The sequence below is a fragment of the Podarcis raffonei genome, chromosome 13, assembly GCF_027172205.1.
Source record: "Podarcis raffonei isolate rPodRaf1 chromosome 13, rPodRaf1.pri, whole genome shotgun sequence".
Taxonomy (NCBI): domain Eukaryota; kingdom Metazoa; phylum Chordata; class Lepidosauria; order Squamata; family Lacertidae; genus Podarcis; species Podarcis raffonei.
Window position 1 is genome coordinate 43,136,557 of NC_070614.1, and position 15,359 is coordinate 43,151,915.

The following is a 15,359-nucleotide window of genomic DNA, read 5'->3' on the forward strand; positions in this document are numbered from 1 at the left end:
ATACTCCCAGATTGCATCGTCTCAAGAAACTTAACTACCATTCAAATGAGACAATTTTTATTTTGGAGAAGCTCATTATAATATTGCCAGAGAAATCATGGCTTCCATGTAGAACAGACAGTTGCCTTTGTATTGAGAATGGTGGTTTTAGTTTTCTGGCTGCTGGAACTGATTTCTTACAATGTATGTCTGGCTCACATAGCGAAATGCATCCTCCAAGGTCCACACCATCCACTTCACATGTATCATCAGCCAGGAGAGTTCCTCATTGGTGGCATAGTTTCCCATGGTGGATTCTTCTCCTCTCCAGCAACATTCACTGAGGAACCCCCACCAGCGCTGCCTGAACAGCTTGTGTAAGAACTAAGCCACTCATTTATTACATCCATGTAATGATCAAACCTAGAGTTCCAGCCTCAGAATAATGACTGAGACTGCTAACTTTCACACTTTTACCTAGGGAAATCCACTTTAGATATAAATGGAATTATGCTGGGGCAAAAAATAGGAAGGAATCTCTTGTGAATTAAGAGAATACAGGCGAAATTCCCATTTCTGGATAGAGAAATGAATGTAAATGTATTGAAATGTATGTATGTATGTTTGTGTGTCTGGGAGAGCCCATTTGAACAGCAAATTTTGATAGACTTTATCTGAACTACTAGAGTGTTAGTAAGAATGATTTTTTAAAAACCTGTTCTGAAACTGAAGGTTCATATACTTTCATTTTCTATTAGTATTTTCTATCAGCAACCCCTAATCTAGATACTATTAACCTTAAAAGATGGGAAAACTGGGACAAAAGTAACAACATGAAATTCAATAGGGACAAATGCACAAATCTAAGATGAGGAACACTTGGCTTGCTGGTAGTAAATGTGGAAAGGTTTAAAGGATCTGCATCAACAGAAGTATAGTGTCCTGATCAAAGGACTGCTAGTACTGCTCTATTCTGCCTTGGTCACCTGGAGTCCTGTATCCAGTTCTGACCACCACAATTTAAGAAGGATACGTATTAGCAAGCTGAAACATATGCAGAGAAGGGCAACAAAGATGGTCTGGCAACCAAGCCTTATGAGGAATGGTTGAGGGAGTTTGATATGTTTAGCTATGGTGAGACTGAGGGGAGGAATGATAGCCATTTTCAAATATCTCAAGAGTTGTCACTAGGAAGATGGAACACACTTGTTTTTTCTTGCTCCGAAGGTTAGGACAAAAATCAGCTTCTTCAAGTTACAAGAGTGGAGATTTCAACTAAACATCAAGAAGAACTTTCTACTGATAAGAGCTATTCAACAGTAGAACGGGCGGGGTGTAAACAACCTGAACTTAGTATGATTAACTATTGTGTAAAAGGAAGTTGAAGTTCCTGCTGATACAGTTTGCAACTCTCATTCTAGGGTGGTGCCTAAGGGTTACCAGCACATCGTGGCCTTGGCATTTGCAGTCAAGGAGATCAATGAAGACCCTCACATCCTACCCAATATCACCTTGGGCTTCTACTTATATGACAGCTATATCAGTGCAAGGAGCACATATCTTGCCACACTGCTGCTTTTATCCATGGTGAAGAAATTTGTCCCTAACTATATATGTAATGTTGAAAATAATCTGACTGGGGTCATTGGGGGACTGGATTCTGAAATCTCCTTTTATGTGGCCACTGTTTTGGATATCTATAAGATTCCGCAGGTAGGACACCTATGTACAATACCTCTATTAGCTTGCGTAGAGGAAGAGGTTCCTCAGCATCATTTCTGGGTGAAGATGAAATTGCAAGGAGAACCATGTACACCACCTTGAGATCCTTGGAAAAGAAAGGTGGTACATAATTGTAATATAAGGAAACAAACAGACAGACAGACAAACCTGAATAAAGGGTAAGGTTGCAATACCTGAAAAAATATGTAACCTTCCCTGTCTTACACACACATTTAGATCACTTACAGTATATGCCAAAGGCCGCTGATGGGAGAGTGGGCTTCTCTCTCACCAACAATTTATCATTAAGCATCATTTTCTGCTTAGTTAGGAGGGTATCTGAAATGAGTTGCTGAGGGAGGGGGATAATTGCTTACTGGATAAAAGCAATAATATTTTAGGTGCCAATGGAAAAATTAGTGAGGAGGGCATCTCAAATAAGTAGTGGGGAAGTGGGGGAATTGTTTACAGCTAAAAAAGCCTTACAAGTAGGAGCCAGTACAATAACTATTCCTCTTTAGCACACCCGACATAATTAAATACACAGAGAGGTTATGGGAAATTGCAGATAGAATCCAGTTCCGCAGGAGAAAAGTAATAGTAGATAGCAGCTGATTCACAAGTGAAATAAATGTTCATAAATAAAATCTGAGAAGAATCAGCACAGTTTTCTGTGTGAGGGGGCATGTGCATCATGAAGAAGAAAGATGAAGCTCCAGAGAAGAAATGTGCATCTAACCCAAGTTGCAATTCTGACAAAGCCAGATAATATCCAGGAATTCTGCTGTTTGGGGCATGGTATGTTTCCCCTATCAGTTTTATCCATTGTGCAAGACCCTGCCAAATTTTGCAATGACATAAAAAACTTTTGTTTGTTTTTAAGTGAAGTAGACACAATGCCCTGCTCCAGTCATCAATGTGTAAACAAGGTTCATAAAAATAATATAAAACAGACAAATTTCCCTCTCCATTCATCAAATCAAAGGTTTAAAAATGAGAAAAGGGAGATGATCTCAGTTTTCAGCTCATCTGCGTGTGTGTCTTTCGTAAAACTGAGAGAGAGGCAAACAAACCTTGAAACTAACTAACAGGGTTCGCCTAATAATATATATGAATACTGTGAAAGGAATCTACTTTGTCTCTTCTCTTCTTCCATTTACTTTATAGCTCATTTATGGCTCTGTTCCGGTGATGAATGATAAAAGCCCAGGGCTTCCCTTCTACCAGATGGCAGCCTCAGAAGCCCTTCAGTATGAGGGAATTCTCTCTTTGCTTCTGCATTTCAGGTGGACGTGGATTGGACTCATTGCAATGGACGATGACAATGGAGAAAGATTTGTGCAAACCATTTCCCCAATATTTACCAAGAGTGGTGTCTGCTTTGCATTCCTTGAAAAAGTCCCCAGTTTAAGTTTTATTTCTGAAATTGATGGCATGCTACAACAGGGGACAAGTATAAATCATAAAATTTTTAGCAGCACAGCTAATGTAATAGTTGCCCATGGAGAATCTTATTCCTTGGCAACTTTTAGATGGCTTCCATACCTATCAGAACATGATGACATGACATACAACATAAAGAGTAAAGTATGGATAACAACTTCCCAGGTTGAGTTTACTTCATTTGTCATTCAAAGGAACTGGGATGCAGGAATATTCAATGGTGCTATAGCCTTTGAAATTCACCTTAGAAACCCACCAGGATTTCATCAGTATGTTGTGCACAGAAACCCTTCCAGTACTGATGGGGACGGATTTATCAGGGACTTCTGGCAACAGGCCTTTGGATGTGTATTTCCAGATATCACTACAGACAAAGTGGAGGGGAATATTTGCACTGGAGAAGAGAAGCTGGAGAACCTTCCTGGATCATTTTTTGAAATGAGCATGACAGGCCACAGTTACAGTATACACAATGCTGTCTATGCCATGGCCCATGCTTTACATGCCATGTTCACATCCAGACCCAGGCACAGCGAAATGGCATACAGAGGGGGAGGGAAGAATCCAAATCCACAGTTTTGGCAGGTAATCAGCTAAACATTTTCAACTGGAAGAGGCCTGTTATTCTCCCAGAATGTATGGGATTCCAAAATGCTGTCAACTTGCTCATTAATCTGAGACAAGAAAAATGAATTCCATGAAAGAAATTTGGAGACCACTGGGATGCCACTGCATGCACAGATAAGAAGCATGGTAATGGTCAAGAGAGATGTTCAGCATTCTCTCTATCCCATATACACCAAATCCTCCCTCAGATCAGGTCATCACACAACCACTGTGGTGTCTCCTATGATGAAGAGGGACAGAGGAAAACAGGTGTGGGGCGGGGGAGATAAAGAAAGGTTGTAAAAATGTGAGAGGGGAGAGAGGGATGTGGAAGAGAGAAAATTGGTGATCTCTCCATGCTTGGACCTGAATCCACTGACACTTGACTGAATCACCCCCACCAATTGGTGTAGGTTTTTCCTACAGGAAGAAAAAAAAAATGCTCCGCCCTGCATTAGACTGCAGCCTTTTCCAAACAATTGCCTTTTCTGTTTTCAATCCAGCTCCATCACTTTCTGAGAAGTATCTCATTTAACAATACGGCCGGAGATGTAGTCTTCATCAACCAGAATGGAGAGGTGGTATCTAGCTTAGATATTGTCAATTGGATAATATTCTCCAACCAAAGTTTGCACAGAGTGAGCATTGGGAGGATAGATCCGCAAACTTCTCAAGACCAATCATTCATCCTTGATGAAGATGCCATAACATGGCACAGGTGGTTTAATCAGGTAGGACCACATTATTAGATAATTCCAAAGAAATGCATTATTGCCTAAGCAATAATCATTCACCTGCATGACTACTCACTGTCCTTAAACTGCATGTTCCTGTGTAGAACATGACCAATGCATACAGAGAGCCAGTGTGGTGTAGTGGCTAAGAGCAGTAGACTCGTAATCTGGTGAACCAGGTTCCCGTCTCCGCTCCTCCACATGCAGCTGCTGGGTGACCTTGGGCTAGTCACACTTCTCTGAAGCCTCTCAGCCTCACTCACCTCACAGAGTTTTTGTTGTGGGGGAGGAAGGGAAAGGAGAATGTTAGCCGCTTTGAGACTCCTTAGGGTAGTGATAAGCACTTCTTCATCCAAGTACCAGATTAAGAGCCAAAAGGTTACTGCTAGAAGTCATTCAAGGAATAAAGGCAAATATTTTTTTTATTATATTTATAAATATTTTATAAATATTTCTTAACAACTATAAAATACTGGTTTTTAACTGAGGAGAAGAGGATAGTGTGCAAGATTTTGCCTTTCTTGCTAAAAAGTGGGGAACTGCTATGTAATCACAACACCTACACATCCCAGAACAATAGAGGGAGTATGACATCACTTCAAACATTACTACTACAGTGGTACCTCGGGTTAAGTACTTAATTCGTTCTGGAGCTCCGTTCTTAACCTGAAACTGTTCTTAACCTGAAGCACCACTTTAGCTAATTGGGCCTCCTGCTGCCGCGGCATATGGAACCTGAAGCTTATGTAAGCCAAGGTACCACTGTACTAAAAAAATAAAACCATTTTACATATTGCTGAAGTGCTGACTCAGTTTAGTAACATAGAGAGGGGCCCAGGAACATGAAGATTTCCAAACTCATTGTTCTCTTGCTGATCCTTCTGCTCTTTCATTTACGGAATAGACTCGGCCTCTTTCTGTCTGTACTGAGAGATGTCTTCCAGGATCCAGCAAGAAAGTGAAGGAGGGACAGCCACCTTGCTGCTACGATTGCATCCCATGTGCAGAGGGGAAGATTGCAATCCAGGAAGGTAGGAGGAATAAATAGATTAAATAGATCCAGACTCAGCACTAATAATTGAAAGGTGTTGTAAGGATGGCTGAGTTTACTTCTCAAAAGAGATAATCTACTGTGTGTGTGATCCTGCCTCTTTGGATCATTGCCTTTCAGATAGTCTAAATATGCTAATCAAATGAGAATGACCATGCATTCAGAGTAGTTGGATGGTAGTTGGATGGTATGTGGCAAGGCCCCCAAACCAGCCCCTTGTTAGAATAAAATTCACATTGACACAGAATCTTGGTTTAAGGTTATTGGGCAAAATTTTGGGCCACAACTTTATTGATTACAGAAATTTGAGTGGTATTGGCTTTTGTATTGGCAAAGGACTGTATCAGACTCCTGCCCCCTTTGCAGGAAGTCAGTAAGTGTAAACCACCCAAAGAGGAAGCCACATCGGCGGAACGCGCCTGCATCTCTCCTCGATGTCCCCAGAGACCAGTCGAACCTTCTGTGCAGAATTAAACACTTTGGACTACAGTGGTACCTCTGGTTACATACTTAATTCATTCCGGAGATATGTTCTTAACCTGAAACTGTTCTTAAGCTAATGGTGCCTCCTGCTGCCACTGCGCTGCCGCACAATTTCTGTCCTCATCCCAAAGCAAAGTTCTTAACCCGAGCTATTATTTCTGGGTTAGCGGAGTCTGTAACCTGAAGCGTATGTAGCCTGAAGTGTATGTAACCAGAGGTACCACTGTATTTTCCCCCTCATGGTTTCATGTGGTTTAGTGCCATATCCATGACATAGAGAAAGCTTAGATTGCAACAATACTACATTGCATAGCATAAAACAGTACTAAGCATGTGCTTTGAATTAAGCAGAGCTCTTTTCTTCTCAGACAGAAAGTAAACATTTCACCAAATTGAAATCTATGACCTAATATATTTGTTTCCCCCCAGATATGAATGACTGTAATAAATGCCCAGACAAATACTATCCAAGCAGAAACCGTGATGCATGTCTACCCAAAGATATAAGTTTCTTGTCTTATGAAGAACCTTTGGGCATCAGTTTAGCCTCATTTTCTCTTTTCCTTTCCTTGATCACAGCTCTGGTACTAGGTACATTTATGAAACACCATGACACACCCATTGTCATTGCAAACAACCGAAACCTCACTTACACTCTCCTCATCTCTCTCCTGCTCTGCTTCCTGTGTGCATTGCTCTTTATTGGCCGACCAGAGAAGGTCACGTGTCTCCTGCGACAAACAGTTTTTGGTGTCATCTTCTCAACCGCTGTTTCATGCGTCCTGGCAAAAACCTTCATGGTGGTTTTGGCCTTCATGGCTACAAAACCAGAATCCAGGATGAGGAAATGGGTGGGGAAAGGACTAGGCCACTCCATTCTCCTTTTCTGCTCCATAGTTCAAGCAGGGATATGCACTGTGTGGCTGGCAACCTCTCCCCCATACCCAGATGTGGACATGCATTCATTGACAGAAGAAATTATACTAGAATGTAAAGAGGGGTCTGTAACAATGTTTTACTGTGTCCTCATCTACATGAGTTGCCTGGCCACTGTAAGTTTTGCTGTGGCTTTCCTTGCCAGGAAGTTACCAGACAGTTTCAACGAAGCCAAGTTTATCACCTTCAGCATGTTGGTCTTCTGCAGTGTTTGGCTGTCCTTTATTCCTTCCTACCAGAGCACCAAGGGAAAATATATGGTAGCTGTGGAGATCTTCTCCATCTTAGCCTCTGGTGGTGGGTTGCTGGGTTGCACCTTCTTCCCCAAATGTTACATAATCATTCTGAGGCCTGAGCTGAACAATAGGGAACAGCTAATAAGGAAGAAAAATTAAAGAAATGAGAAACCTGTCATCTGCTGTATTTTGTGTTTTTCTCTGTATTTACAGTAAAATATTTGGAAATATAAGTTCAGCTCCTCACTTTTACAATTTTTTCTAGACTCCAAATTCCCATAGTTGAAATTTCCTTCGTAAAATTCACTCATTTCCTTTGAGGAATACATTTCTACATACATTATTCTCTTGTAGCATGTGTTGACAAGAAGACTCAGTCAGATTTCATCATCAACCTATCCATACTCAAGATCGTAGAAATGTAAGATGATCCTCTTGAATCAGGCCAATGGCCCATCTTGTACGGCAGCCTGTACTCACACTGACCAACCAGATTCCTGTGGGAAATACAAATACTTTATTATCACTGTACCACTTGTTTACAGTGAGATTAAAAATTCAAGCCATATCCAAAAGCAAATGCACTGTCTCCACCATTGTTTCCTATGCCAGTGAGTTCCATAGATTATCTATGTACTGTGAAATAATTTATCCCCCATTGAATTGGGTTCCCTCCCCGGAAGATGTTGTCTGAATCAGGTCTCCTTGGTGAAATTCAGAGAACTAGATAAGAAAGTGTGAATGATTTCTGCCCTGGTGTTTGGAAAAGATGGCAACAAAGAACCATGCACAGTTCACTGTGCAAAGCATTCAACAAAGCCACAACTGAAAAGTTTTATTTTCACCAACACAAGTGATGGATGAGAACACTATATTCTTAATACAAATATGTATTATATTTCTGGCAAGTATATTGTTGGACTTTCCCCTGACTCTTGGCATCCTTCAGCAAATGTTTAATGAGCAGATAAAATTAATTAGACCTAACCATGATGAATGGAGAATTTGCGGAAATAAATCCTGCGTCCAGTCAGGCTTCCCTGCGTGGCTCTGCTTGGGAGCTGACCTGGCAGGAGAGCAGAGTAGCAGCGGTCCTGCGTCTGTGTGAGATGAGGGATAAATCAAGTCCAGAGACAGTTCGGTTCTTATCTCTAGAAGCGTTTATTTACAAAGCAATAAAACCATCAGAACTTTCCGACATCTCTCCGTGCTTTTCCAAAATCACACACGCAGCCTCTCAGGCTTTAGCTGTGTCTCAGTCAGAAGCGAAAGCAAGTCTGAATGCAGACACACACTGTGACGCACTTCTCTCCGTCAAGCTCCTCCCAGATATAGGACACCACGGAGTTTTAACCCTGTCAGTTCCAAACTCCACACCCCCTCTTGTCCTGCATCTGGGGACAATAGCCAACAATGCTTTCCCCATACACAGACCCTCACAGAACTCCTCGTGCTTCTGGAAGGTTAATGGTTTTGTGAAACCATCAGCGAGGTCCTTGGTTGAGGGACAGTATTTCAGAGCAACTAGCCCCTCACGAACGCTCTGACATACATTCTGGAAACGTATGTCCAAATGTTTGGTCCACGCCTTGAATTGCCCTGTCTCAGCCAATTTGAGGCATGGTTGATTGTCTTCATGCACCACAACGGGCAGACAATTCTCTCCACAGATTTCCTCGACCAAACACACATAGAGCTCCAGCTCTCTGCAAACCTCTGATAGCACACTGAACTCAGCTTCAGTAGATGAAAGCGCTATGAGACTTTGCTTCCGGGACCTCCACCCAATCACTGAGTCCCCAAACTTCACCACTAGGCCTGACACTGATTTGCGGTCCTCAAGGTTAGCCCAATCCGAATCCACCCAGGCGGTCAGCTTGACATCGCCCTCAGCTGACATCTTGAGGCAAAAGTCTTTGGTATCTTGCAGGTAACGTAGCACCCGCTTAATACCATTCCAGGCCTGCACACTAGGACTTGAAGCCTCTCTACTGAGCAGATTGACAGCAAACGCTATGTCTGGTCTGCTCCACTGTGACAGATACAACAGACTACCCAGAGCTGACTGAAAGAGTTCAGTGTTTTCGAACACCACGCGTTCTACTTGCTGACACTCCTTCACGTATCCAGTCTCCATGGGTGATCTGGCACCTGCACAATCAGACATCCTGAACTTCTCAAGCAACTGTTCAATCTTACCTTTCTGGCGAAGCAAAAAGCTTCCATCACTTGCTTTTGTGATCTCTACGCCTAAATAGGATTTGACATCTCCAAGCTGCTTCAGCTTGAACCGCTTTCCAAGCTCCTTAGCAAACTTCTCCACCTGTTCACCTGTCTGTGCCATGATCAAGATATCATCAACAAACACCTGAACCACTTGCTGTTGCAAGCCTGAATCTCTAATGTAAAGACAACTGTCTGCAAGAGATCTCTTAAAACCTAGCTCTTCTAAGGCTTCATGTAGGCACATATTCCAATTCCTGGCAGATTGGCGTAATCCATAGATGGATTTGTGCAATCGCCACACGACGCCTGGCTCACTGACTTCAAACCCTGGAGGAGGAAGCATGTAGAACTCCTGGAGATCTGAGTTCAGGTAGGCGACATCTACATCAAAATGGTTCACCTTCCAACCTCTCTGTGCTGCTATCGCCAAAAGCATTCTCAAAGTCTCCGCTCTCGAGGTTGGCGCATAGACCTCTGTGAAGTGGACACCCTTCCTCTGTGTGAATCCTCGGGCCACTAACCTCGCTTTATACTGTGGTTCTCCTGCTTCTGTGGGTTTAAGTCGGTAAACCCACCTGCAACTAACAGCTTGCTTATTAGCTGGCAGCTGAGTGAGTGAGAACACACCAAGAGACTCCATTGAGTTCATCTCCTTCTGCATCGCCTCATGCCATTTGCTGGCTTCTTCCCGAGGCAACTTCTGAACATTCTCAAAGGATTCAGGTTCACATCTAGCCACACCAACCCAGACACTCATGGCTTCATACCTTTCAGGTGGCTTCCCTTTGGTTGATCTTGCTGACCTCCTCAGCGTGAATTCTGGAACTGCACCTGAATCACCTGGATCAACCCTACTATCCTCTGTGGCAGAAACATCCCCCTCTGACCTGCTGCGCCGTTTTGGGCGAACAGCCGGTTCTGCTGGCGAGGATGGTTCACTCCTTAGCTCAGACTTGACAGAGACCTGTGGAGGGGTCCTGGGACTCCCTTTTGGAGAGATACGGAGCCTCTCCCTTGGAGATCCCGGCTCTGGACTCTGTGGCTGTGGACTGTGCACCTCAGCAACAGGTTCAGCCTCGTCCTCCTCTTCCTCATCTGAGTCTAACAGAACATCTGGATTCCCGTGAAGACGCTTCCACCCACTCTGCTCGCAAAACTCAGCACTGCCGCTAATAAGCAGCTTGGACTGGTTGCCAGTAGGGTATGCGAAACGCCACGCCTTTGAACCCGGATCATAGCCTACAAAGATCATCTTCCTAGACCTTGGCTCACCCTTTCTGCGCATGGCCTTTGGAATGAGAACCCAAGCCGTAGACCCAAAAGTGCGCAGAAAACCCACTTTCGGTTGCTTCCCATGAAGCAGAAAGTACGGTGTGTCTCCCACACTTGAATTGAACACCCTGTTCTGCAGAAAACATGCTGTCTTATAACTCTCAGCCCAAAAGCGCTGTGGCAAACCTGAGTCTGCCAACATAGCATTTGCTGATTCCTGTAGTGTGCGAAATTTTCTCTCTGCAACCCCATTCTGTTGCGGAGAGTGGGGGGCCGTCAGTCGATGACTGATACCCTTCTGCCTGAAAAGCGATTGCAGCGCAGAACCTGTGAACTCCCCCCCCCATCAGATTGAAAGGAAATCACCCTGGTAGAGAACCGTAGCTCTACCGCTGTGATCCAATCCCTGATCAGTGCAGCTGCCTCTGATTTCAGTTTAAGCGAGAAGACCCAAGCATGTTCAGAAAAATCGTCAACCAGAACCAGAACCCATTTAGATCCAGCTAAAGAAGGTGTCGGCATGGGGCCTGACAAATCTGCATGCACAAGTTCAAAGGGTTTACTGGTTCTCCTCTCTGACCTGGGGTATGTGCATTTTGTGACCTTCGATTGTTTACAGGCTTGACAATCTAGGTATCTGTCACATGCCTTGAACCTACATCCAGTTGTGTTGCCAGTGGCTTTCCTCACATATGACCACCCTACGTGCCCAAATCTCCTGTGCCATAAGTGTATACAATCATGGTGTGGCGGGACATTTGCACACTGCCCTTGGGCATCTTCAATGGACTCTCCACTAGCCCCATTTTCCACCAGCCCCATTTTCCCACCAGTCCCATTCTCGATGGGCATCTCCACCAGAAAGAGCCTGTCTTTTCTCTCGACACTGTAGATCTTCTTCCCATCCCTGTAGAAGGGTTCTCTAACACAAATTGTTAGAGAACAGAACATCGAACCCAGCAGCCATGAGAGCTGGCACACTTAAAAGAGAGTGGGCAAGCTCGGGGACCACATAAGCTTGCACCCAATGATCTATAAAGGAACAATAAAGAAACCCAGATTCAGTCAGTGGTCTTTGAGACCCATCTGCTAAGGTGACATAACGTTCAGTTTTAACTGTCTTGCAGTTCCGCAGGAGCTCCCGAGATTTCACGAGGCAATGAGATGCGCCTGAGTCGATAATAAGAGGTAAAGAGTGTCTCTGGCTGTTTTCCAAAGATGCCATGGCGTTGCTCGCACTCCCATCGGTTGCCATGGCCACAGCCTCCCCCCGACTGAGGCTTTTGCCTTTTCTCAGAGACACCATCGCAGCTGTGAGGTGATAAGACGCCTTGTTTTTCTCCTGGCCTGCTGCTTTCCCACGTCTTTGCTGGGAACTGGCCTTGGGAACCTGCTTTGTTGACATTCCACGCCGGCCGGTCTCCTTGCCGCCACCCTGCGCCTCTAGCGGACAATTGCGGACCAGATGTGTGTTGCTACCACACCGATAGCAGCTTTTGGAAACAAAGGCTCTTACACAGTCCTCGCCACTCCTGGCTGCTGCCCCCCCTCCTTCTTGGGGTGCAGCCTGTGCCCTCTTTCACAGCCCTCTGCCGCTTTGATTCTTCGTCAATCAAGCGTCCGCTAATATATTCGATCTTAAGATCCTGCGGTGGCATCGTTTCCATCGTGAGAACCAAGTTCTCATAACTCCTGTCCAAAGAGCTTAAAAGCGTATAAGCCTTAAGTTCGTCTGGGAAGGGCACATTGAGCTGACGCAGCTTACTGAAGATAGTCAGCACCTGAGTAATGTGATCCCTTATCGGTTCCCCTGGGGACAGCCTCTTCTCAAACAGAGAACGTATCACATGGATCTTTGCCCCAGCTGTGGTCCTCTGATGTACTCTAGTCAGAGCGGACCAAATCTGATGACAGGTACGTAAGCCATCAATATGAGGGAGCTGTGACGCTTCGATCGCCATCACCACATGGGACATTGCTTTCTTGTCTTTCTTTGCCGCCGCTGAGGCCGTCTCCGCCTCTGCGGGTGTTGCATTGGGCTGGGCCTGGACTGGATCGGCCTGCGTGCATTCCCACAGCTGCTTTCCCTCCAGCCAATAAAACATGCGCTTACTCCAGTCCTCCCAATTGGCCCCATTCAGTCTTTCGAAGGGGATATTGAAGCTCTCATGGCCCTGCTGTGCAGCAGCCATCTTCCTCCCCCCGGGGCTTCAGCGTACTCACAAGTTTGCCAACAAGCTGGACCTCTGAAGCAGCCGCCCTTCTTGGCCTTTGGCTCCTCTCTCCAGCATCTCCCACTGCCCTTCCTGGCAGGAGATCACAGCAACTCACCGCTGGCAGCCTTCCTCCCTTCTCACACTTGTCAGGAAACGCGCAACTTCCATAACCTTTGCGGAAATAAATCCTGCGTCCAGTCAGGCTTCCCTGCGTGGCTCTGCTTGGGAGCTGACCTGGCAGGAGAGCAGAGTAGCAGCGATCCTGCGTCCGTGTGAGATGAGGGATAAATCAAGTCCAGAGACAGTTCGGTTCTTATCTCTAGAAGCGTTTATTTACAAAGCAATAAAACCACCAGAACTTTCCAACATCTCTCCGTGCTTTTCCAAAAGCACACATGCAGCCTCTCAGGCTTTAGCTGTGTCTCAGTCAGAAGCGAAAGCAAGTCTGAATGCAGACACACACTGTGACGCACTTCTCTGCGTCAAGCTCCTCCCAGATACAGGACACAATGGAGTTTTAACCCTGTCAGTTCCAAACTCCACAGAGAATACATGTAAACCAGAGCTTAATCAGATTGAAAGTGGAATCAAAGAGGACAGAGAAACTTCAGGTTGCATATGTATTCCCATAATGGACCTCAGCTTTCTAGAATCCAGGCTTAACCTCTGAATTTATTCCTGTTATACAGCTCTTAAGGGCACAAAGCCACTGCTTTCTCTTACTTTCTACCATAAACCAGAGCCTATGTTGCCCGCTTGTACTCGCTTCTCTGGGAGTCAGGCCTATTAAATCTTAAAACACTTATTTCTACGTAGACATCTGTACTGTTATACAGCAAGATAACCAACTCAACCTCTCCAGAGTCATCAAGTTGGCTTGCATTGACACAAATCCCCTGGAGGTCATGATGATCACCAACAGTGGAATTTTGTCACTAGTTTCTTTTATTGGCCTGCTCATCTCATATGGATTCATTCTCTACACAATCTGCTCCCAGGGTCCCTATGAAGGGACCACCAAGGCTGCCTCAACATGCACCTCTCACCTCATTGTGGTCACCATGTCTTTGGGCCATGTTTGTTTATTTAAGCCTCACTGCCAGGCCAGACGAGACAGCAGCCAATAGCTACAGCCAGCAAGGCACTGCCCTCCAGGAGGCACCAGTGAGTGGCCCATTCATGGTGCCTTTTGGATTGGAAAGACCCCTCCCTTTTGTTTGTTTTTTTTAAATATATTTATTGAGATTTTACAAACAAAGAAAATTACAATAAAAGAAAAGAAAAATAAAAAGACAAAGAAAAAAGATACAAAAATACAGAAAAAATACAAAATATGTAAAAAATAAAAAACAATTAAAAACAAATCAAACTTTTCATGTCTCGTTTCCTGACCTCCGCACACCTCCCTTTTTTGTATTCCAGTACACATAGTTAATTCAGCAAATCCTTTCCCTCTTTGTTTTTATCCTAATTATAAATCTTGACATGTTAAACATCATATTTTCATCTAATTATCAACCCTTTTTTGCATATTCTTTTAATTTTGTTACTAAAACCATCTCATTTCAATCCTGCATCATTTTAACATTCATTAATTTTACAGTGTTTCTGCAGATAGTCTTTAAATTTCTTCCAATTTTCTTCCACCAACTCTTCTCCCTGGTCGCGGATTCTGCCAGTCATTTCCGCCAATTCCATATAGTCTATCACTTTCATCTGCCATTCTTCCAAGGTGGGTAGATCTTGTGTCTTCCAATACTTCGCGATGAGTATTCTTGCTGCTGTTGTAGCATACATAAAAAAAGTTCTGTCCTTCTTTGGCACCCATTGGCCAACTATGCCCAGGAGAAAGGCCTCTGGTTTCTTCAGAAAGGTATATTTAAATACCTTTTTCATTTCATTATATATCATTTCCCAGAAAGCCTTAATCTTTGGGCACGTCCACCAAAGGTGAAAGAATGTACCTTCATTTTCCTTACATTTCCAACACTTATTATCGGGCAAGTGATATATTTTTGCAAGCTTGACTGGTGTCATGTACCACCTGTATATCATTTTCATAATATTCTCTCTTAGGGCATTACATGCCGTAAATTTCATACCGGTGGTCCACAACTGTTCCCAGTCAGCAAACATAATGTTATGTCCAACGTATTGTGCCCATTTAATCATAGCAGATTTAACCGTTTCATCCTGTGTATTCCATTTCAACAGCAAGTTATACATTCTTGATAGTATCTTAGTTTTGGGATCTAACAGTTCTGTTTCCAATTTTGATTTTTCCACCTGGAAACCAATTTTTTTATCCATATTATAAGCCTCCCTTATTTGATAATAATGAAGCCAATCTCACACTTTATCTTTTAGTTTCTCAAAACTCCGCAATTTCAATTTGTCGCCTTCTTGTTCCAAAATCTCCCAATATTTTGGCCATTTGGCCTCCATATTGAGCTTT

General features: G+C 43.9%; 1 protein-coding gene across 1 annotated transcript; it reads left to right on the top strand.

The window, feature by feature from the left end:
- Positions 1–2,892: 2,892 nt before the first annotated feature.
- Positions 2,893–7,436, top strand: LOC128398962 (vomeronasal type-2 receptor 26-like). The gene is made up of 4 exons (XM_053360225.1): positions 2,893–3,729; positions 4,254–4,481; positions 5,389–5,515; positions 6,448–7,436. The coding sequence occupies exons 1-4, from the start codon at positions 2,893–2,895 to the stop codon at positions 7,347–7,349; spliced, it is 2,094 nt and encodes a 697-aa protein (XP_053216200.1). The 3' UTR covers positions 7,350–7,436.
- Positions 7,437–15,359: the final 7,923 nt, after the last annotated feature.